We start from the raw sequence: 25,400 nt of genomic DNA on the forward strand, positions 1-25,400 counted from the left end.
CTCAGTTTTAAATTTAAAAAATAACTAATAACATTTTTTATGTATTGTTATTATGTACAAGAAATTTGTAAAAATGACAATCCTTGACTGTATCACTTTTGTAATCTGTTCCATCATAAATGTGTCCATTTTAAAGGCTGCACATTATTTTTAGATTTTATGTTCCACCTTAAATGAGTGATTTTAGAAGGCTGAGACTTGTGTTTTAACGTTTGCCTTGTGTCTTTAACAGATCCAACAAGTTTTCACTAACTTTTTTACACACTAAGTTTTAATTTGTTTAATTTTTACATTTTTAAACACAGTTTTTTGTCCTGCATTTCTAATTTGGTGACTTTAATATATTGGTAAAAATGACAATACAGGACAGTTAGCACTGAATTGAAATCCACATGAAAACAAGACAGTGAGAAAGAGAGGGATTGAGAGGAGGGGATGAGTAAGGTTGATTTATTGCTGGTCAGCTGGGGCAGTAGGTGTTTATGCACCCCCTGTGAGGTGCCTGCCTGGGCTTGACCAGGCTGAGGCTGATGTCAGCTATTCCAGACAGCGCTCATATCTGAAACATTCTCTCACTCTTCCTACTGCAGTGAGTTAGTGTAGCCTGAGTGTTCTAAATGACATTACAGCCAAAGCAACATGTTAAAAGTGCAAAGGGCTTAATATTAATTAACAAGAATGATCATGAGCATATTTCAAAGAATTCAGAACATTTCCTTATGACCTTGATTGTGTGATTGTGTGGCAGAGAGAGAAAATAAGAGGGAGATTTTGGTTTATTGCCATGGAGGCAACACAAATCTGCACACAGTCCAGGTTCAGTCTGGCTGAAAGCAGGTGTTAGTTGTTATAAAAGCTACAGACAGTAAATGCAAGCATCATACAACCCTCAAACATTCTTAAATGTCATAATAACAATATCATACAGTACCCATATAGCCCCCATAGTGTTTCAGACAACCTCTGAAACTGTATATAATGTCACATAGTCTAAGGTCTCATAGCCCTTATTCAGTTCCATAAAACCTCTAAGTCTCATATTATCTTACATAATTTGTAAGGATTTTATAGTCTCAAACAGGCTTATATAGTCTCACACCATCTAATACATTTATACAGAATCTCATACCACTTTCATCTGGTCATATCCGGACCTTAGTACCCAAACCTCCTTCGGTTTCCTACATCTTACAAACTCACATTGTCTCTCAGTCTCATAAAGCCTTATGTTCACTTCAAGTCACAATGGAGTTTCATACAGCCCTGGTTTCATTCTATCTTTATACAGTTTATTCAGTGTCAGACAATATAGTTCAGACTTATGCAGTTTTATACAATCCTATGCTGTCATATGTATTTATTCATCTACAGTCTGACAGCTGTCACCATCAGCAGACACAGCTTTTCAGCCTGAAGAACAAATGCCAGACACTGATAAGAAAAAGCATGCACTGGCCTTGGAAAAGTCCCACTGAAAGCCTGAAAACCTAAACTGTAATTTTGTCCATCATCATCATGGCCCCCCACCCTTCTCTCTGGGCTCATTCACTTAGCTGGACTGCTACAAGTGTTTGTTCTCCAAACTGCCATGTGCAGTTAATCTTTCAGTCAGTCTCAAACAGAGGAACTTTGTAATGAGGAAAAGCGCTGACCCGAAGAAGCACATGAAGACTAGAAAGCATGTCTTCAGACAGGTAAAAAAAAGATCATTCTGTGGATTGAAGGTTGTAACAGCAGGCTCCTTCCCCTCCAGCTTTTTTTTTTTTGTACAACAAAAGCTTCCTCTTATCTCTTGACTCTTATCTCATAGATCAATACGTCTGACCCCTTCCTAACTCCTACCTGACACTCACAATGCTCAGCTTCCTCCCATACACAGTTCCTTGTGCACAAATCTAATTCAGTCATGACAGCCCTTTAGTTTGGGAGGCAAACTTGGAGCCCTACGCAGAAAAGCACTCATGACTGACAAGAGATTAAACATATCATCCACTGCTCCAGGGTGTTAGCCATTTACACAGTCTACAAATCACATAGTTGTGTGTGTAAAATAAAACATGCCTTTTTTGGCAGACAAAGTCAGAAATATAGGCACAAGAGGGCCGTTTTAAATCAATGTGACCATGGTTCAAGTGGTGACCAAAAAGCAAGCTGAGTAATGACATTCTTTGATGAAGAAATTCAGTACACAGTTTCTGATAGAACTGCACAGACGCTCAAAGTCTCTATCAGCAAAACATAGCAAACTGGGCTGGGATCCAAAAGAATCTTAGAATAAAGATTCTTACATGGTTTAGTGAGCATCACACTGAACACTCTCTCTCCCTCTTAAGATGATATTAACATTAAACATTCATTCATTCATTCATCCATTATCTGTAAGAGCTTGTCCAGTTCAGGGACACGGTTGGACCCTGGAATCATTGGGTGCAAGGCAGGAATACACACTGGAGGGGGCGCCAGTCCTTCACAGGGCAACACACACACTCACTCACACCTACACACACTTCTGAGTCGCCAATCCACCTACCAACGTGTGTTTTTGGACTGTGGGAGGAAACCCGAGCACCTGGAGGAAACCCACGCGGACACAGGGAGAACACACCACACTCCTCACAGACAGTCACCTGGAGCGGGAATCGAACCCACAACCTCCAGGTCCCTGGAGCTGTGTGACTGCGACACATACCTGCTGCACCACCGTGCCGCCCCAAACATTAAAATGCTTTTGGGAAATTGGGCCCTGAAGCATGTTAGGGGTTATTCTTCACTTCTGCTGATCCTTTTGGTTTAAAATGTAATAAAAGCATTCCAAAATGAGAAATATAAACATCAGCAAAGAATGGAACCACCAGAATACAGGTAAATTCAACCCAAAAGGACGTAAAAAGATTAAAAGAGAGCTAAGGTTTCCTCAGCAGTGCACTAGCGCAATGGTACGTTTATTATTATATTATCTATGACACGAGAAAATTCTAATTGTTTTTAAATGCATGGAACTGTAAATCATTGTAGTCTTCTCTGGGTTCACTGTCAACTCCAGTGGTGGACAGTAACAAAGTAGATGCAGTTAGTTACCGTGACTAAATAGATTTTTTTTTTATGTATTTGTACTTTACGTAAGTATTTCCATTTTGTGTATCTTTTAACCCTAGCTCCATTACATATCAAAGCCATATCTTACTTTTCACTCCATCATTCAAAATGTCTCCGCTAATTTCCACTAATGCATGCATATAAACATAACAAAAAGAGCAAAGCAAGCGCACCGATGAAGGCACAGTGAATACTCATTTGTGAACAGGGTAGTCTTTTCACCAACAATTTGTGATTTAAACATGAGTCTTGCAACGAAAATAACAACAGGACACTGGAGTCATAATAAATCATGATACCTTTATATTTATGTCTTAAAATATTTAAAAACAAGTACTTTTTTACTTCAACTCAAGTGAGTCTAAATCAGGGAAATTTATTGCAGTAATATTTTACCTTGTGTATCACTACATTTTAACTGGAGTACATGTTTTTTGTTCTTTGTCCACCACTGGTCTCCACGCAGTATTCTTTATTAATGCCCCTGATAGCAAGGAGACGGCGGACCACTGTTGGTCCACTGAGGGCAACGTTGGAGGTCCACTAGTGTTTTACACAGCGTTTTCTGGGCGGACCGCTGATGATTAAACAGAATTTTAGACATAATGCCACATTTTAGCACTTTTCCATTCACAGTCCAATTGACCATTTTTTCCTTCATTAGGTTTTTTTTTGTTATAATAAATAAGATTAGTAAATAAATTAATCCAGCATAGTGTCAATATTTTTAGCATTTAATCATTTTATATCAGGCGTATACTCATTATTATATCTCTCATAGTTGTTGGTAATATTTGTATTGGTTTGTTTTCCAGAATAAAAGTCTCTGTGAATGTAAAATCTGTTTGAGGAGATTATAAATGAGTTATATCCTGTACAGGACAGTAATCTGAGTGGTCCGATGGTGGACCAGCAGTGGACTACAGTCAGTGGTGTGCCAGCCTTTTTATTCCATTGGACCGATATATGCTCGCTGTCTGGGAGCAAATACAGCTCATAAAAGGCTGTCAAATATATCAAATATTTAAGGTGAGATAAGCAATAAACTGCAAGGTGCCCTTCAATCTGCAATTCCACTGGTGTCTTCGCTTCACTGTACACAGTCTAACAGCGCACTCTGCTGGAAAAATGCTCTTAATGCTGCTGTTTACATTTGCGTTCATGCCGGGTTTATTTTATTTATTTATTTATTTATTTATTTATTTATTTATTTATTATTATTGTCCTGAAATTGACGACTGTAACAAATATATTAAACCCAGACACTCTCGGGGTGTTAGGTTTTCATCGTGACAAAGCCTATGTCTTTTATATCAGAAATGAAGATTTTATTTATTTATTTATTTTTGACAAAATTCATTCGAAGTTTGGCTGAATCTCAAATTGCTCCCTGCTCCCTACACAGGACACTACAGTCGTCCCTCGGGGGATGCGTTCCAAGACCAACCGCGAAAAACGAATTTCCGCGAAGTAGAGGAAAGATATTTTTTATGTATTTAACGGGTATTTGGACTTTTAAAACCCTCCCTGTACTGTTAACTACCCACCCTTTGCATTAGACAGTCATTGTATAATTTTTTTCAGCTGGAACTACATGTGATATCCTACCAGTTTTTTTAAACCTAAAGTCCTAGTCTAATAATATTATTTTTTTAATAATAAAAAAGACCCCTTGAAAAAACCTGCGAAGTAGCGAATCCGCGAAAGGTGAACCGCGGCGTACCGAGGGATTACTGTACACTGAAATTAAATAACGGCTGCCGATTCCCCACATGCATAATGAAAATAAAAGGCAGCCATTTCGTATATAGACATTTAGTTCATCTACACATTTAAGACAAAGTGCATAAGGCAGAATGTCATATGCACTACTTAGTATGTGGTGATATTTGAGACTGAGCTCTTGTTCCTGTTGTATTGCCCCGGGTGCTCTGCTTAGTGTCGCCCTCCAGTGGCAGGTTTGAGTGTGTAAATGCTCTGTGGGCCGAGCCTCCCTCTCTCTCTCTCTATCTATCTGTTAGTGGAAGAGTGAAGTGAAGATGGCGGCGGGCTCAGAAGCGGCTCGTGTCCGCGGCAGTACCAGTAGTAGTGCTAGTGGTAATGTTAGCGGTGTTAGTAGTTCGTCCGCGGCGGCGGCGGGGGGCCTGGAGTCGTCTCTGGACCGGCGGTTTCAGACGGTGTCCAACACCATGGAGTCCATACAGAGCCTTAGCGCCTGGTGCATCGAAAACAAGAAACACCACGGCCTCGTAGTGCGACACTGGCTCAAGTGGCTCAAGAAATGTGAGTGTGTTATAGTTTTCGTCACTTCTGATCCACTCCGGCTCGCCTTTTTAGCTCTTTGTGCATATATTTATCCTTGCAGTAATGGGGAGTTTATACTCGGTAGTAGCGCGGAGCTGTGTGCTATTTCCCCCGTGTTCTGCAGCGAGGAACCAGACTCAGACGGTAATAACGGGGTCTCTGTTGTGGCGTTGGTGGCGAACGCGCTGCAGTTGGTCTGGGCCTTTTGCGTTTCAGTGTGTCAGGGAAGCATGGCTAACAAACACCGCTCGGAAACAAAAGTTATTTCAACAGTCTAACCTCACCTGAGTGCATATATGTCATAACGAGCTTATGCTAATTAGGTTTGGGTTTGGTTGTCTGCTTTCGGGCTTAGTCTTCATAGTGAGTTTTAGTAACGAGAGAAACTGTAGCTTAAAATGAATGGTAGAAGAGCCGTATATTCACTGTCAGTTTATTTGGAAGCTACAGCCTCACATTCAGTGGGATTTCATTGCGAGCTGCAGGAATGCGCACTGTAAGTTAGTGGATTCCTTAAAGGGACATTATACCTTGTTTACCAGTATTTCTATTGTGGGCAAAGTCATTCAGAGAGGCTTGATCGGAAACAGAATTGTTGTATTTATTTTACAGTGGTGTTAGGAACTGGAATCATGGTGTTTATAACTCAAATATAGAGAAAATGTTTATTTTGGGTTTGTTTTGCCTTACAGCACTCTCCGTGTACTCTTCCTCCATGAATGCGTGTGTATATTTAGACCAAGGTAACATTTTAAAACGCTTAAAACCGTGTCTCAGGAAAACCATTTTGTCTTTCTGGTCTGTCAAACTGCGGCGAGGAGCAAAGCACGCTTAAGACATCTGGTTCCTGTCACCTCCACTGTGAACCTACTCTCTAGAAAATGGTGCATTTTCCTATCAAAGCATTCTGAATGACTTTAGGTACAGTTTGATCATTTAATTAAAATAAATGGTGGCAAGCCAATTTTTTTAAAGGTTAAGCACCAGTTATATGAAAGTGTCAAACAAATAAATACAGTGGAATTTGAGTTCCTAACTAATTCTAGGAATAAGGTTTAAACGGTGCCCCCTCCCCCAAACGGTGTTGGGAAACTCTAAGAGGCGTCTTGCCTGTGACGTAGATGGTGGACAACAACTCTAGAAGCTGCACTTAATTTAATGCAAAAGATCCCAAAATATCCAGAAAATGGACTAAATTTGACAATTTTAAACGGGCACTTTGGAAAGGACCATCCGCTCACTCCGTTATCTGTAGCTCATTTCACTGGCGCTTTTCCAACAATATGGGCATGTAAGGACACCAACGAAAGGTGTTCAAGAGCCTCTGTAACATGGAGGTAAACAGGGTGAGGACACTCACTTCGCCTGTTTTAGTTGGTGTTAGTTAGCGTTAGCTTGACTCGCTAAACTCGGTGCTCAGATTATACTCGGCTACGTAGCTGCATTACGGAGGTTTATAGTGTCGGATGAATTCGAGTTCGACCTCGATCACATTTAACAGGAATAACGGTACCTCTAAATTTGAATTTAGCTTATTACTAGGCTATGGTCATGAGTAATGTTTATTTAGCTAGATACCGTCATAACAGTCAGTCATAACGGTGTTTTACTGCGGCGTTGGCCAGTGACGTCACGGTTGCGTTCAAGAATTTCCGTAGCGAGCTCGGGATTTTCCGTCAATTTAATAAAATTGTCAGTTTTAAAGCAAATTAAGCTGCTATTTTCATTTGAATTCATACTTATATATGTCAGTAACTAAAATAATGTGAAATATTCATGGAGGTCCATTAAGTGGTGCTTAGCCTTTAAACCAGTTCTGTTTGACATTTTAAACTATTTTTCATTGTTTTGTCAAAAGGAAGAGTTTGTGTCCACAGTACTTTGAAAACATGGAGAGGCTCCACAATTTATTGTAATATAGAACTTTAAAATATTTATTTTAAATTTAATTAATTTTATTTTCAGATATTTACACTCTTCATATCAATAAATGTCAGTGTTATATCAGTATTAAAAGTAGGCAACTTCAAATGAATCTAGATTCTAAGGTGGTGATAATACTATGCAGCTGGTAGATTTTAAACAATTTATGAAAACAATTAAGCGTTAATTTCTCATAATGCCCAAGATTGTAGAGCATTGAGAGCAGTGGTTAACGAGGAGCTTGATAAAATAACAATGGGTTAATGAAATAATGGATGAATTATTTAAATATATAAATAAAAAAGAGCAGGAAGATCTTACTTCAATACTGCACAGTCAATGCAATGCATCTGCATGCTGTCATACATTTGTGGGTCCTTGTGTGTGTGTGTGTGTGTGTATATATTATGACCCGTCTAAAATGTGTTAAAATTGTTTGTGAAAATGATTTCTAGAGTTAAAATGGCAGCTCTTGCAATATGAGATTTGAATATAAAAATGATTAATACTTCTTTTGACTGTTTTACTAAAGCTGAAATAGCCCAAGGACCCAATGCACCACCACAAGCTTTTATAAACTTTACTACAAAGACACACCCCTAACATTGCAGCTGTGCCACTCAACCTGCATTTTGTTTTGCAGAATAAGAGAATTAAAAAAAAGAAGGTATTGTTGATATTGTATCTAATGAAGTACTGTATATTTTGCACCAAAATGCGCACCGGATCATTAGGCGCACTATAAATAGCTGTGTCTATTTTTATAAATAAGGCGCACCAATTAAGCGGGGGAAAAATGGCCAGATAAGTCAAACATTACTCAATTTATTTATTATAAACTGAACTCTCAATTCATTTATTATAATTCTTAACACTCTTCACGTGTAATTCATGAAATACAAAGCAAACTCAATTTCAATAACTCAACATTTTTAAGTTGTAACTCATGAAATAAAAAATACACTGACTTGTCAGTTCATTCCTCTTCCACAAATCCTTCAAATTCTTCATCTGTGTCTGATTTAAACATTTGCACAATTTCGGCTGTGAGACGGCAGTTCTTGTACGTATGGAGAAAATACACCTTTTCATAAAGCGAAAGCACCAAGAAGGGCCTCCTCAAAAGCCTTTCCCCATGGAAACTTTTTTTTGTCTTCTTGACTTGGCGCAGGTCATCAGCTTGCTTCCTCCATTTACGTACCATTGATTCGTTAATATTAAATTCTCTTGCAGCTGTTCTATTTCCATGTTGATCGGCATGACTGATAGCCTTTAGCTTGAATTCCGCATTGTAAGCATGTCTCTTCACAGAAGCCATTTTGGGGTCATTTAAATACTCACAACAATGTTACGGTACCTATATGTCAAAGCATAATATGTATTACTCCATGAGGCGGATAAATACTCCGTTCAGCTGATACATTTTTTTCTTGCAATAGTGCATTCTTAAAATTAAAGTATTTTTCATTGTTTCATCTTATCACCAAAGATATTGTTATCGTGAAAATAACCTAAAATATCGTGATTATAATATTAGAGCCATATTGCCCACCCCTAATCGCAAATAAGTATTCATTCACTAACTAGAATTGCAACATTTTCATTCAATATTTAGCCAAAACAAAAAAAAAATGTGTTCATTAACATTGTGATACCTAATATTAAGGCTTATTACTGATGAAGACTGAACCTTGTCAAATATACAGCAGTCTGGCTTTTGATTCCACTTTTATCAGTTCCTGTCAGTTTGTTTTTGGCATGCTTGCAACAACCTTTGCTAGAAACAGTACACAGATTCAGTTTGTCTCTCGTCTCATGTTCCTGAGGGCATATATGGTTTTTGGTTCTGTGTCAGTTGAACAGTACTTTTAGCCTACAGATATGTATAGCCCTCCCAGAAATACAGTCACCCTTTTGGTACCTTTCACTATCACAGTAGTGGCTTTGGATTAAATATTTTTAATTACAGTCATTAACTTAACAAATTTAATAAATATTCACCTCTCCTTCTGCAAAAGTAGTATGCACCTGCCTTACATTTAAATAGATTTTGTTTCTTTTGTTTTTGTTTTCCAATGACAGGCTTGATTTACTGATTTACTTGATTTATTCTGGGTTACAGTAGTTGATAGTTGACCTACAGAGAAAACTGTTTACCGAAGAACTCGTGTAGGACAGTGTGCTGATTATACCATTGTCTGTTTTGCTGAAGCTTTGGTGACATTTACCTTTGAATTATTTAATTTATTAATCCTTGAGAGTTACTCACTTCTGTTTTTGATTGGTAATCCTTTTAAAAAAATGACTTTACAGTGATTATATGTTGGCACAGAAATGCTTCATTAGGTACAAACACATTCAGTTAAGATGAGCATTGTCTTGCAGCAGTAGAATGTAATGCATCATTTTTTTTCCCAAATTCATATGTTTGGGTACCAAACCTTGTATCTTAAAAAAAAAAAGTTGAAGTGACTGGTTTGGGTGTTTCTGAAAAAGGGGAACATTTAAATAATCCTGCTTCAATATGCCAAACTGTAGCAGTTAAAAATAATAATAAGAATATATATTTATTTAAAGGATAATGAAAATCATGAGAATGATATTTTCCCCTTGCAAACCTGCACACAACACACACACACAAAATAGTCTGTTGCATTTAAGAGTAATGTTCTGGAAAGATAAATTATCGACAAATGTTTTACCAAAATATCTTTTGGTATTACTTAGCAAATTGTTCACAGTCAAAATAAACAAATGTTTTTAGTTCTATTCTGATCCGAACTGCTCGCTTTTGATTTGTTCTTCTTCAGACATCATGTGTGTGCTATAAACAAAGCACCCATGTGTGAACAACACATTATGGAAAGTTTATCCAGATTAAATAACTTGAGAACCACTGTTTAACGATTAAAGTCCCTATTCATGGTCGACGAGTGATCCATCTTCAGATATATGTTGTCATAACTCTCTAACTAACTGTTGGTGGTGTTATGGTGATGGTATTATGTTTCAGTCTAGCAGTTTAGAAAGGTGTGTGCCTTCAGTCTTACTTCACTTTTGAATACACATTGGACTGGTCCATCTATGAAATTGCTTTGAAATAATATCCTAATAACACTTCTGATCACTTTGTTCAACTTCCCAACCTGTTAAGCATCTTTGCTTATATAGTCATTGCAATATGTATATTTAGATAGCTCTAATACATTTCTGTGTAGATATGTGTAGTAAAGTAAAATTCATATTTTCAGTTGCATTATTTTGTCATTTGTTTTTTATTTTTAGTCGGCTCACAATAAGATAGAAATTGCCACAGCTCAGATGTTCTGCCTTCATTGTTGATGTCCTGTGCTGAAAGGAAAAGCAGAAATTTTAAAAATAATAGTGAAGTTTTATGTAACTACAATCTGGTTTCCAAGCTACACAGATTAAATATTGAAATAAACAGTCACACTGAAAGGTCTTACCATATAGTGAGCTAAATGTCTTTATCTTTTACATAAAATGAGCCAACTTTACTTTTAGTGCAGTAATTCTTCCCAGAAATTCCCATCATAATTGGTGTTAAGTTCGCATGATGTTTTAGACCCTTAATGGATTTTGAATCCCCTACCACTGGAAATTTCCAAAAGACATAAGATCTCAGACACAAGATGAATCTCTGTTATTGTATAGATGGCACTATTGGGCCATAGAAACCATTGTTTCATTATTGAACGTTTGTGAGTGGCTCTGGATAAGAGCTAAGATATTTTTAATACACTAGTAGGTGTGTCATGACCAAAATAGGCAGTCACATGTACAGGTGCTGGTCATAAAATTTGAATATCCTGAACAAGTTTAGTTTTCAGTTATAATCATCAAATTAAAAGAAATAAACACTTGAAATATCAGTCTGTGTGTAATGAATGAGTATAATATCCGACCCGAGGAGGATGTGTTCCCCGTATGAGTCTTGGTTCCTTCCAAGGTTTCTTCCTCGTGTGCTGAGGGAGTTTTTCCTTGCCACTGTTGCCCCTGGCTTGCTCATAGGAGGCTTGGACCCGGATCTCTGTAAAGCTGCTTTGTGACGACTTTTTGTTGTGAAAAGCGCTATATAAATAAAATTTGATTGATTGATTGATAATATACAAGATTCACTTTCTGAATGGAATTACTGAAATAAATAAACTTTTTCATGATATTCTAATTTTATGACCAGCACCAGTATAGCTGTGCCATTCCGCATTGAATCTGCAGTTTCTTAGACAGTCACAAAATACAGACAGCAAGGAGCTCTGGTGTGGTGGGTGGAGAGAGACGGGGGCAATATTCCTATTCATTTATCTACATTTATTGAATGAAAAATGTTATATTTAAGTCACTTTTAAAGCGTTTGGGGATTTTTTTTTTTTTTTTTCTTGGCAATGACTTTTAAATGTGTAATATTGATGAACAGTTGCATTTTTATGGGTTTAACTATAAAATGATAGATGGGGACTAAGTATAAATCTGAAATTAATAAAGCAGAGTTGTTAATGCTAAATGAGATTTGGAAAAAGCATTGGGATAAAACTTGGCTCAATTTTGTAAACAAAATACTTAAAATAAGGTTAATTAACGAATGGGGGGTTTACTCGGTGACTAACAGAGTGATATAGCACTGCTTTGGGTCACTTGATAGTAGGCTAGGATGATAATTTAAATGATCACAGTGGATTAATATCTACAGAAATATTGTGATAATCCATGTTATACAGATTAAAATATAAGGTTAGTCCCAAAGTACTCCTAGTGAGCTTTACAGAATAGATGATCATGGACTACACCCCAAACCCCACATTGCATTTGTTATGGTGGGCCACTATTTTCTTACGCCTTGTTTAGTGAGGGAGTATGTTGGGCACAGTCATAGAGATGGGGAATAATTAGGTTTGCCTGACAAATTGGAGCTAAAAACAAACACAATTAGTACATGGTTGTTATTGCTGTTTTCATTTCTGAATACTTTTAGTCAAATATGTATAAAGTTTACCCTCACTCGCTTTTCAACCCAAAATACTACCCCCAGCATTCCTGAAGCCTGCTTAGCTGGTGGCTTTCAAATGTTTACTTATCCCTAATGTTCCAAAAAGTGTACAGTTTTGGAAAAATCTTATATAACTGCAAATATAATTACGTTTAAAAATTGCATTACTTTTTGTTTTATACTGTCATAAGCATGAGCCCCAGAGAGGATGCTGTAAGCCTGTTTGTTGTTATACATGATGAGGCTTTGTGTGTTAAACTGTTTTTACTGGACTTACTAGTTAATTATTTCTTTAGGTGAGAACCACAGACTGCTTTCATATTGCTCCAGGCCTATTTGGTTGATACACTATATGGACATAAATTTTGGGACAGACCTCTTCAGGTGTTTAATTCAGTCCCCTTGCCACAGTGCACACAGCATAAAAGTCGTCAGCACACATCGCATAGGTTTCTGAGGCCAAGCAGCTGCATACAAGCATTATATCAACAAGTATAATACAAAACATCTAATAGAGGGCTTAAATATGCTGCCTCTGGACTAGGGCTGTGCCTTATCATATCTTGTGCAGTAATATTGCAAAAAATATTTAAATGATTTATTAAAAAAAATCTATTTCGTGATATTCTGACTTGTTTACGTAATGCATTATTGCAGTTACACGTAACATGGCGTATATTCATTGAGTCATTTAGACACAGCAACAGGTATGGTGGAAATTTGCTCTGCACTCAAATTTGCTCCAATAGAGGAGCGGCATCAATCGAGCGGAGGTGGTTTGGATATAAAATATCATTACAGGATGTCGTTGGGTTACGTCAGTCCCGAGTTACGATGTTTCGTGGTTACGACACATCTCCCATTTACTGTATAAAGCCTTGTTTTGTCTTAAGTGGTTTTGCATCGTAAACGTCATAACGCAAACTTGTTTGGTGTGCGCAGCGGAAGAATACCCGGTTACGCAGCTCGGGACCAAGGAGGATAGGTGTTAGGATAGGATAAGTGTTTACAGTATGTTATTTACGTATAGAATGTAAGTATGTTTCGTCTTACACCGAAAATCGTTTTACAGCGCCAAGTAGGAACGGATCAACGTCGTAAGTCAAGGACCCCCCCTGTATTCTAAATATTTTTTATACGATGTCAGAAATGTTCACATTTGTTGTTTCTTCTGAATGTTTGAAATTGTTTGATTTGTATGAAAATAAAATGTAATATAATTTAAATAAGAAATTAAATATAGTATTAAATTAATATTAATGTAACATTTATTTTGTTGCAATAGTGTGTTCTTGAATTTAATAAAATTAGCTTTCAGTGTTTTTTTTCATATCGCCAAAAGTGTCACTATTGCCAAAAAACCCTGAAATATCGTGCTATTATTTTAGGGCCATGTCACCCACCCCTAATTTGGACTCTGGAGCCGTGGAAATATGATCTGTGAAGTAACAAATCACTCTTCTGTATCTGGTAGTCTGATGGACTAGTCTGGGTTTGGCAAGGCTCAGGAGAAGGTTACATTAGCACGGTGCATTGTGCCAGTTGTAAAGTATGGCGGAGGCATAGTGGAGTTGGTTTATCAGGGATTGGCCTGGGCCCATTAGTTCCATGGAAGGGAATCCAGCCCCAGATTAATGCTATGGAATTCGAATAAGATGTCATGGTAGCTCATGTAGGTGTCTGAATACTTTTGCTATAAAATAGAGTTGGGTACGGAAGCCTGTACGTTTTAATGGCATCAGCCAAATCATGTGGGTACTACAAAGTACAATTTCACATCAGAACAGTCAGTTCCAAATATAGTTTCAAGCGTAACACATTAATGGCAGTGCTGAGACGCAAACTGTATCAATTGTACATATATTTTTCAAAAAGATGCAGACAGTGCTCTCTGTAATACAGACGAGTTGCTTTTTAATGTACCCCTTGTTTTGTGAAACAGGACATTGACAGAAATGAACATTTACAAGGAATTACTATATTCACTCATTAGCAAGTTATATTAAGAATTATATTTAGTAAATAAGTTGCTAAGAGTTACAAGTGCTTTATTTGTAACAAAAATATGGATTAAATCACAATATGAAAACATTTAATTCTGTACTGTAACATTAAACATCATGTAGTGCAATACCATTTCATTGTTGGCAATGCTACCTTCCTCTCTGACACATTCAGCAGGCTCATAAGGATCCCAGACACTCTGCATGACTGACTACATGTCCCAAGTAATCCAAGATAGCAATGACAACTCTTCTAAGTAAAGCAAAAAACCATGGTTTCTCACAAAATGTACATAAAAGCTATAGAGTACCTAAAAGCCAATCGCCCACTTATATTTAAAAAAAGTTTGAGAACTTCATCGACATCTTCATGTAAATATCTCCAAATAAATCAGTTTGGAAAAACATCTAAAAATATGCATGTTTTATTTTGCCGTTATATCTCTTTTCACCTCTTAGTACATAAACCACTGTTAACTTTCAGCATGGGCTTTGTTTCGTGTCTCTGAGCAAATCACATGGTATCATCACTTTGTTATTAAAGTTATTAAAGCAGCAATACAGTTTTACAGCATTTTATTTTTATGACCAATATGTTCTATTATGTGTGATTGTCAGTGACGTAACTGAATGTGTGGTTCAAGCCTCATTTAGAGAAAACAGATGTTTTCAAATGCTGTTTGGTTCAGCCGACTGCTGAGATGTGATGCTTATTGATGACAGGCAAATAAAAGGCTGTAGAATGTTAATTTATATAGTGTATGGATTGCATGTATGTAATTCATGTTTTTTTTCCCACAATTTTAAGTTAGCAGACAGTTTATTGTGAATTTTTCTCCAGTTCTCCTTGAACAACTTTTAACTTCATGTTAAAATATGTGTGCATAGGAGCATGGACATGTTGTATTCCACAGGTCAAGCTTTCATGCTTAATTTACATGACGACTTCTGAAATCCTGTTTTGTGTGAATTTATTCATTGCTAAAACTTCTGATCGATGTGATTATCCCTCTTTACCGTATCCTTTAGTGTGTGTGCTTATGACACTCACAAGACATCCATGCAACAAGTGTATAATTCTCTACTTTTTCAATATTTGTGATTTTAAAAGTCATGTATTGTTCACGTAGTTCTAAACAAAAATGGTGAGTTGTTAGTTACTTTAAAAAGTAGTGATGCACGATATATCTGTGGCCGATATATTATTTTGCGTATATGTGGATTTTTTTCGGTCCGATATTGGAATTTTAGCTGATATTACAACAGATAACTTGGTACCTTTTTTGCGTTTGTGCCTATGCACTGATGCCTGTAGATACACAACTATGTCTGTCGTTTGTCTGTAGGTTTTTTACAGTTTCTGGGATTAAATTTCTCCGTCGTGAAAAATGAGCAATGCCCAGTAAGCGCACACAGATAGAGGTGTAAACACACCGCACTCTCAACAACCACAGTGCAGGAACCCTTACATAAAAGATATAAAAATAGAGTCATTCAGCATCTGAATTTATTACTGAAAAAGATTACCAACACACTCTCCCTCACATGCTCTCTGAGCTGCTTTATTCTGCTCTCACTCGCTCTCCAAAACAAACCCGGTGCTGCACTAATTATTGCCCCTCTAAAAACCATTCATACGCATCCAACAGTAAATCTTTGATTAAAATATAAATTAACTACAACTTAAAGATAAAAAAAAAAACTAAAAAATAAAATTAAAAAGTATAGAAATGTACAAATACTGAAGAAAAGGCTTGTTCTTTGACAACCTATGATAAAAATAATTTGTCTTGCTTTAATCCAATGTGAATCTGCTTTAAATATAAAAAGATAAAATGAATGGTTATTAATTACGGTATCGACTACTCCGAGATGCTAATTATCAGTTATCGAATCAGCCCAAAAAATTCAAATTCTGTGCATCCCTGTTAGAGTTATTTTTACTTATCAAAGAATATTTTAGTATTTCACTGTAAGATTCTCTGATGGATTACAACATTATAATCTATGATTAAATTGTATGAAGGATCAAAATCGTACAAATTGCTCATAATGAATTGTGGGGGTGAGGGGTGGACGACGTTGTCAAGATGGCCGCTCTTCAATGTCAGAGAAGCCACCCTAACTGTAAAGAAAACTATATAAAACTCTAACATGTTTAGTTTATTCTTATAAGTTTTATGGTGATTAGTGGCGTGCAATATAATATTGTTCTCAATAATACCGATATGTTTTTAAATTAAATAAGGTGCGTGAACATGAAACTACAGCTGGGGGACATATTGCAAATATATATATTGATATATATACGATTCAAAATGACCATATTTGTTTGACTCGTCTGTCTCTGACATTACATGACAAGGTATTGATGAATTTGAATATGTTTTGATTATGAAATATTCATTTATATAAATATTATTAGCACTGAAGGGTAATACTCCTACTTTGGTGCCTTGCTTTAAAATTGTTTGTCTTTATGATCTATGTTAATGTCTTAATGTTTCTCTTTCATACATTCAGTTTTGTTCAATACTGCAATTGTCATCTGTGCTTAATTCCTAACATTTTGGTTACGTGTTTATAGAACTTTATGTACAGCTCTTGTTTTTGCTTTAATTTTTCATCAATTCAATCATTTTAAATATTAAGCATAGCAAATTGTAAAGATAGTCACCTGTGCTTTTAACAGGATCTCATACAATATCATTCATGTTCATCATTTCACAACTTGTCCTCTTCCTACTCTCTTGTTCTCTGTACAGCGGATCCTAGTCATAGGCTGAACCTCTTCTACCTCGCTAATGATGTCATTCAGAACTGCAAGAGGAAGAATGCCATCGCTTACCGCAGTGCTTTCGCAGATGTACTACCAGACGCCGCCCTGCTGGTCAGGTCAGAATCTTCCCCAGTGATTTTTGTGTGCAGACCCAAAATTAAAAATAAATTGTAATGTTTTATTGCCTGCTATGAGCAGATCGTCTTTGAAATTGTGTGTTAAACTGAAATCTTTTGCATTGTCCAGTAATTAAATTTAGTTCCAGATATCACAAGCACAGATATCACAGGGTTAAATAAACTTCGGATAGTTACTACAAAATAAAGGTGTTGCAGTTAGTAAATACATATGCAAATTACACACGAACGGGAATGTAAAATTAATTTAGAGGACATTAAAATTTGTATTATTTCATCAAGTACTGTAGTTTGATTAGTTGTATTTACTGTAAAGTTGACCTGTCGTGATTATTACATAATCACATGATCGCGATTATTTGAGCTAACCGCGATGATTTGCGCTGACCGCGATCATATTATATTTTATAACAATCCCCACAAACAGAATATCAATTACCTGTATTTCTAATCAAATTGTGCTGTTAAACGGTGGCTGTAAAATGTGCCAATAAAACAAACCGGAGAAATCCACCACCGCAGTTCGCTGAACTTGGGAAGACAACGGCATCAATAGATTCTTCCCGGCAGTTAGCCGTTACGGAGGCGCTCGTGCGACTATCTTAGGCCTGGTCATTTCCATCTCCTAAACACATCAAATTAAAGTGAAGAAAAAAAATGCTTTAGATCATAGTCCAGAGATTATTCTCAGCAGCCGGAGTGACGTAAAAGTCACATGAATTCTGACCTGGCCTTTCAGACAGAGTCGAATTTCCACAGATGGACATGGATCATATGAAAGTGGCCCAAATCTGATGTGAAACTCAGGTTCAATGCGATTTGTGCTGTTCACACAGCCACATGAATGACACATCTGTGTCACGTATGACTGGTCCTCTTTACCTGCTGTGTGAACGTAGCCTTAGTATTCCTTGCCCAGAATATACCAAGCCAGTAAATAACATGTTTAAGCCATTGTACATTTGATTACTTTGAGAATTTGCAAATATCGTTTTCAAACATACAATTTTAATTAAAACCAGGACAAGGGGCAATTATCTTTACATATATTTATGAATAAACTGTTCAATAAACTGACATTCTTTACCATAATAGTGTGTGTACATTATTAGGTTATCATTATGCATAAAGGCCTATTAAAATACTGGGGGTGTAAAAAAAAAAAAAAAACACAATTAATCCATTTCTTCTTCCTCTTCTCGATATCAGAGTGTTTAAATAAAAATGCATTGTGGTGTGAATTGTCCTTAATTCACACTGTCACACTAAGGAGAAAGAAATCACAGCACTGGGTTGAATCACTGACGAATTATGTTTTGTGTATTCCTTGATCATGACTGAAACAGACACTGAGACCAAATTTTTGGCAAAAATCATTTGTGAAACTTGCTTAGATCTGTGAGGTTATACTTTGGTGGCGGCATGGTGGCTTAGTAGTTAGCACGTTTGCCTCCCAGCGCTGGGATCTTGGGTTCAAGTCCCATCTGGGTGGAGTTTCCATGTTCTCCCTGTGTCTGCGTGGGTTTCCTCCGGGGGCTCCGGTTTCCTCCCACAGTCCAAAAACTCAGAGGGTAGGTGATTTGGCTTCTCTAATAACTGTCCTGGTGTATCTGGCCATTCAGATATGGATTGGCACACTCTCCTGGATTAAAGCTTAGTGCCCGATGCAGTCCTCCAGGTGGACAGTCGTTCCTGTTCGAGAGTACGCTGTGCTGTAAAGCGTCCTTGGGTGTCTAGAAAGGCGCTATATAAGTGTAAAGATACATACATACATACTTAACTAAAATTTTTATTGTTGCATTTGCAATGTTGCATTTTTATGTTTGTGTAGGGATGCTAAAGTGCGCAAATCTGTGGAGAGAATATTCAACATTTGGCAGGAGAGGAGCGTTTATCCAGAAGAACTAATCACACAGATGAAAGTTGCTCTACAGAAAAAAGAACAGCCCCCTGCACCTTCTGGTAACTGCACAATACAAGCCACACAAGCAAAGAGGGCTAACCCAGTTCAGCGCACTGTTCTAGAATCAGATGCTGAACAAATAAATGATCACCAGGCAGATATTTCTAGTGGAGATTTTCATTGTGCTTGTATTCTTGGTAGAAGCCTTTTATATTAAGCTTGTATTCAGCTGAGAGACAAGTAAGTTTTTGCAATTTTTATAGTAATATTAAAAATGGCAAAAAGTAATATTTTAAATAGTACTTTAACTACTTCAGAAACATCAGCATAAAACATCTTTTGTTTAACTGATTATAATTCTACAATACAATTACATGCAGTCAGCTATAAATTGTTAATGTAAGTTCCAGCAATAAAGAATAAATCTCTTGTTGTTTCCTTTCTTTTCACATCTGTAGTTAACACCAAAACTGCCCTCAAGTCAAAGATTGTGGCAGAATTCACAGTAAGTTCCCTTAATGTCTCACCTGTAGAGTTAATGTTACATCTGTCCACTTTGTAGCAGTCATTGCTCATTGCCTTTTTGTATTTCCCTTATAGCCACATTCCTTGATCGAACTTTTAGGGGCATATAAACGTTCTCTGGATGAAAGTGAGTTGCGAGAGAAGCAGCTCACTGCTCTCAGAGTGGATGTCTGCAGCACAGAGGCCCTCAAGCGGCTCAAGGGTAAATGGAGACCTTTCTGCTTTAAGTCTGAACTGTGTTGTCTCTTCACTCAACATATAAGGCTGAAGTGCAATAACCCCCCAACTGCTCCTCAAACGCTCTGGCAGGCAGGATCTTTAGTGCCAAAACTTTACAAATGAACAGAACAGAGTATGATATTTACAGAATATTTTCAGACAAACACTATACAGTCACAAATACAAAACATGTATTAGAGTACCAAAATAAAATATTATAATCCACAGAAACATATGATCTGTTTTACAAATGCCATTTGTATTTTTTGGCACAGGTTGGTCAGGTGTACACACATCAAGATTGGCAGCCAAACAAAAAGCTGACTCTTACAAATGCAATGTCTGTGAAGTTGGTGGTGTGGGTGTATTTTACAAGTTGTTGTGCCAAATTCAGACTCCCAGCCGTATGAGCACACCACATTACACTTGTGATTCCTGTTGTTTCTGTTTATAAAGTGTAAAGCTTAATTTTTTTTTTCTTCATGTCTAAAACAAGAATATGGCCTAAAGCATAAATTCTGTTGCATTTAACAAGCTGAAGACTTAACTAAATTCTTATTTACTTTAGAGTGTTTTTAAAACAAGAGACATAACTCAGCCTTGACCCTGTCAGAAGAAGCTCTCGCTCTAGCTCTCTGACATCTGTAGTATTTTTAAACAAGAAAGAGAACTCCAAATGTTGAAAAGCATGTAAAGACCTTAGGGTATTATTCTATTCCTGCACCATAGGTGGGTAATGACTTATTTTTGCAGTTTCTGGTCAATGGCTAACTTCGTTACTGAATATGCTACAATGCTAAACATCTTGAGTTACTAATGTGTTTCTGTGGTAATTAAAATTCAAAAAACCACATACAAAAACAGTCGTTTTTTTTCCCTCCCTCAAAAACACTCAAACACACAAATCTTTTCACTTTAAAAGATGCTTCGCTTCTGAACATAAACAACGAGAGAAGTGTTTACCCACAATCGTTGGCATTCCCTTTAAATGATAAGTGGTAATATGACTTATTGAAAATCAAATGTATACAACAGTGGTGTGTTGTATTTTTTTTTTTTTTTTTTTTAGCACACTGTTAGTCCTCATTTGTATTTTTACACTTTGCTGTTTGTTTGCATGTATGGTATTTACAGAAAATCATTTTGCGAGTTTTGGCACTAAATATGCTACGATGCTCATTTGTGTGGCCGTATTCACTCCCACCAATAGGTTAAATGCAGAGGTTAAATTTTTCCAAGGGGATTGATAAAATTACATGCCTTCATCTTTTACTTCTTTATAGATAAAGCAGGAGGGAATAAGTTTTCTAAAGACTTTGAAGAAGGCAGCTTGAAGTTGCAGGAATTTGTAAAATTTCTGGAGGGACAAATGCAAGCAGGACCCTGTCTACTTGAAGCCCTGGGGAATGCAGATGTCTTCTATGAAATGCAGTACAAAGAGGTCAAAATTGTTGCCAATGTAAGTCGACGTGTATATGTGTAATGTTATTTTTATAAACAAGTTGCAGTTTATGCTCCTACTTTCCAGACTTTCAGCTTTTATTTTGGTTTGGAGCGACCTGGCTTCTACTCCACCTACTAAAAATATTTAAAAGTCTAGTAGCTTACTGATTTAGAAAGAGCTTATTTAGGACAGTTCAGCTGGATCACAAAGCACTTTTGTGGGTTGCTTAAGATAAGCTCACCCCCTAAATGCCATAAGTATAAATGTTTAGTACTTTGATCTCTCTCAAATGACACAGTAATGAAATGTGAAAAGTATAGAATGCAGTTCATTTTAGTGTCCAAATTAACAACCTGAATTTTAAAACTCATTTCCTGGAGAGGTAGATGTATTGTGTGAAAAAGATGGCAAGATGTGGACATTCAGTTCTGTGCTAACAGTTTTATGGCTTTTTTTTCTGACTTTTTCAGGCTTATAACACTTTTGCTAATCGGGTGTCCAGTCTGAAGCGCAAACTGGACGCCCTGAAGGCCACGCTGCCAGACATGGAAGAGTCCCCTGTCCCTTCTCCCTCTGAGGATGCTCCCTCACCTACAGGTTCTGAATCACCTTTTCGTGGGCTACCAAATAGAATGACCCAGGGAAACACAGACAAAGAGGGAACGAAAGCTGGAGAGCAGAAGGACAACAGAGATGTGGAAGACATGGACTTGTCTGAGGAAGAGGATACCACGAATACCAACATAATTGGTGAGGAAAAATGGAATAGAGTCTTATGTACCTAGGTTCCTATATTGTACCTAAGCTAGGCTTAGTTGTAACCTGTTGTGGCTATTGATAGTATGAAATAATTTTATCTGTTTCTCTTTCTAAAATTATTCACTTTAAAGTATTATTTTACCCTGTTCTCTTTTCAGTTGAAGAAAAAAAAGAAAAGGCATCCTCAGTGGCTGTTTCCAAGTTAGCCAACACAGCAACAGCAAAGTCTTCTCACATTACGCCTTCCTCTACATTAGCCCCTCCCACAAAAGCTGCATCTGAATCTGCAGCCAATCAGACACCACCATCATCCACTGTTCCCACTCCCACCACACCTGTTTCTGCAAGCCCTGCCCCTTTACAGGTGAATTTGGCAAATGTGGATCTAGGAAAGATTAGTTCCATCCTCAGCAGTATCACTAATGTGATGAAGAACACAGGTGAGCCTCCTTCCTCATTTACTGCATGCAGTACACTAATTTCTCACCACTAAATATAATAATGAACACCAAAAAATACAGTATTACATAGATAAATATTTACTTTCTTTGTTATGGTGCCCAAATATGTATGTATTTGTTTACTAGTTTCACATTTTATTGCATTGGGCCACTCAATGTTTTTATGGTTTGTTTTTGTTTTTATAAATAAAGGTGTGAGCCCTGTTTCCCGCCCTTCTCCAGGAACACCAACCACGCCATCTAGCCATACACCTTCATCAAAAACACCTCAAGCCCCTCCTGCCGGAACTCCTGCATCCAATCCACTGGCCAGTATTCTGTCCAGAGTGGACATTTCCCCAGAGGGAATTCTCAGTGCCCTTACCAAGACACAGACAAACACTCCACGGCTACAGGGTGCGATACACATAAGAAAGAGGAACTCTGTGTATTCATTGTTTGAAATTTATTGACGTAATTTGTACAGCAGTAGTTATTGCATTTAAAGGGGATGTCTATAATTGTAAAAATCTCTCTCTGCTCAAAACCCAGCTTCTGCCATATATATATATTTCTCCTCAAACCTACCATTCTCCCTTAATAGACATGGGGCTTCTGAATGTAAACAAACTTGGAGAATGCAGTTCCCCACAATCCTAGACATTCCCTTTTAATGATAATTATTTTGCATGCTTGCAATTAGTCTACTACTTTTTACATTTGTCTCTCTCATATGCTTTTTTTTTTATTATTTCAATTTATTTTTCTTTCTTGCTTTCTCTCTCCCAGGTTTGTCCTCCCTACTCTCTTCTGCTCGTGCTGGATCTCTCACTTCTTCAAATCCTGCCCCTTCCACCTCTACTCCTACATCCTCAACAGTCACTACAGCCACAGTGACTACAACACCCACCACCCCAACCACCCCAAAGGCTCCGAAACCTCCTTCCAACCATCTTAAGCAACAAGCAGAACGTGAGTTGAAGGAGAGGGAGAGGGAGAGGGACAGGGACAAGGAAAAGGAGAGACGGGAGAGGGAGAGAGAAAGGGAGGAAGATGCTATGCCCAGCCTTGAGTCAAAGATCAACAGTTTCCTGCAAGGAAACCCAGGGTTTAGTGCTCTTGGCCTTGGCTTGGATGACGGGGTCAGTAACAGCCCACTGCTGGTTGGTGGAGACAATGCAGATAGCACTCCAGTTCGAGATGAAAGTGGCAGCACACCAACCCAGGATGAGATCATGGATACCCCCTGTGTCCTCAGCGACCAAAAACTGGGCTCTTCTGCAGCTGTTTCACCCACGTCATACCGTAGTGACCCTTGGGATGCTGTGATCACACCTAGAGAAGATGAGAGGAAGGACAGGGATTACCGCACCCCGTCCTCATCTTCATCTCGTTCTCAGGCCTTCAGCCCTAGTGGTAAAAACACAGGCAGGAATGCTGCTAAACCCAAAGAGCAGGACGGTATGAAGAGAAAGACTGTGGCATCCACAAGTACTCCAGCTTCAGCAAAGGATGCAGGTACAAAGGTTGCTAAGATGGAGGTATCAGGAGGCAAGAGTGTGGTTCTGCGTCGGCCTAGTGGCGGGTCTCAGAATGGAGGTGAGGAGAAAGGTAAAAAAGGAGGAAAGAAGGAGGAAGACAGAGAACACTACCACTGCATTGAGACTGTTGTAACCTCAGCAACCAGCAGCAACGAAGGCACACCCATTGAAACGCTAGGCTACACCAACCGCATCCAGACTGTGGAGAGCATCCGTGTGATTGGCCGAGGCCCAAGGAGGTCAAGTGGAGCTTCAGGTAGAGCATGGTACGAAGAGGAGGAATTTATGGAAGCCCCACCTCCACCTCACCCTGGTGACCACACCCCTGAGAGCCCTGAGGAACTGGGATTGGTTCCTCCTCCTCCACCTACACACCTGCTGTCACAGGGGCAGTACCCACCACCTCATTACGCCAGTGAGGACTCAAACCATTCTGGGCACACTCACATTATCCCCCAGCACCACCCACCTCCCTCTCCTTTCTTCCCTGGGCCTCTGGGTCCACCAATCCTCCAGCCCCCACCCCCTTCCATGGCCTTGCCTGTAGTAGCCCCACCCATACCACAGCCTCCACCTCCACAAACCCATTCCAGAGACTTTCCACTGTCTCCCACATCGGCTGTAATGGTGGGTGGGGTCCTGGTGCCCATTGACCGTGTCTTGCCACATCCCCCTGCCAACCTGCGCCCTGAGGGGGCTGGGGCTAGCAGCTCTACCCTTACTAGGGGAAAATCTGTTCCCCTCCGCCCAGGCACCCTCAAAGAGCAGTTTGCTCCTCGCCATGTTCACACTCCCCCTCTTCACCGCCCTGGAGCCCCAGGTGTGCCCCCACCACTTTTGGGCAGAGGAAGAGAAGGGCCGCCATCACCTTCAACCCCGACCACCCCCACCACACCCTCTCCTTCTGGAGACCCCCGACCATTGCTGCCATCTCCAAACTGCCTGCCCCCAAGTGCTGGAGCTCAGCGAAACCGCCACCAACCCTCCCCACATGGCCTCATCCGCCCACCCTTCCACACACCACATACAACCAACACATCCCCCCTATCCCAGAGGCCCATGCCCAGAGAGGGCCTGCAACTCCCCCTACCCCTGCCACCTCCTGCCCTGTCCAGAGAGCCACTGCTGCCTGGGGTTAAGCGACATGGTCATGCCTTTCGAGGCGGACCAGTACACCCTTCTAAGCGACCCTTCCTGCCCCCACGATATTAAGGTTTGACAGAGTAAGGGTCAACCTCAATTCAAAATGAATAGGAATCCCAGTGGAAGCTGTGATTTGGTGTGTTGTTAGACTCAAGGCTATAATAAAAAATATATAT

General features: G+C 38.6%; 1 protein-coding gene across 2 annotated transcripts; it reads left to right on the forward strand.

Moving 5' to 3' along the window:
• The first annotated feature begins 5,124 nt into the window (after window positions 1-5,124).
• Window positions 5,125-25,306, forward strand: rprd2b (regulation of nuclear pre-mRNA domain containing 2b). 2 transcript variants are annotated; one of them, XM_066682399.1, is made up of 10 exons: window positions 5,125-5,379; window positions 17,100-17,229; window positions 19,082-19,212; window positions 19,612-19,658; window positions 19,754-19,880; window positions 21,181-21,356; window positions 21,812-22,091; window positions 22,259-22,540; window positions 22,754-22,957; window positions 23,330-25,306. In XM_066682399.1, exons 1-10 carry the CDS (start codon window positions 5,136-5,138, stop codon window positions 25,291-25,293), a joined length of 3,585 nt encoding a protein of 1,194 aa, XP_066538496.1. In that variant the 5' UTR covers window positions 5,125-5,135; the 3' UTR covers window positions 25,294-25,306. The 2 variants fall into 2 exon arrangements, with proteins under 2 accessions (XP_066538496.1, XP_066538497.1); XM_066682400.1 differs by having other exon boundaries at window positions 22,784-22,957.
• Window positions 25,307-25,400: the final 94 nt, after the last annotated feature.

This window comes from Hoplias malabaricus, chromosome 10, assembly GCF_029633855.1.
Source record: "Hoplias malabaricus isolate fHopMal1 chromosome 10, fHopMal1.hap1, whole genome shotgun sequence".
NCBI lineage: Eukaryota > Metazoa > Chordata > Actinopteri > Characiformes > Erythrinidae > Hoplias > Hoplias malabaricus.

What these genes read in the sequence shown, in the direction of transcription:
- rprd2b (XM_066682399.1), top strand. Translation starts at nt 5,136, where the DNA reads ATGGCGGCGGGCTCAGAAGCGGCTCGTGTCCGCGGCAGTACCAGTAGT. An exon ending in ACAGCCCCCTGCACCTTCTG is followed by an intron (nt 19,213 to 19,611) that starts GTAACTGCACAA and finishes TCACATCTGTAG; the next exon opens with TTAACACCAAAACTGCCCTC. An exon ending in AAACACTCCACGGCTACAGG is followed by an intron (nt 22,958 to 23,329) that starts GTGCGATACACA and finishes TCTCTCTCCCAG; the next exon opens with GTTTGTCCTCCCTACTCTCT.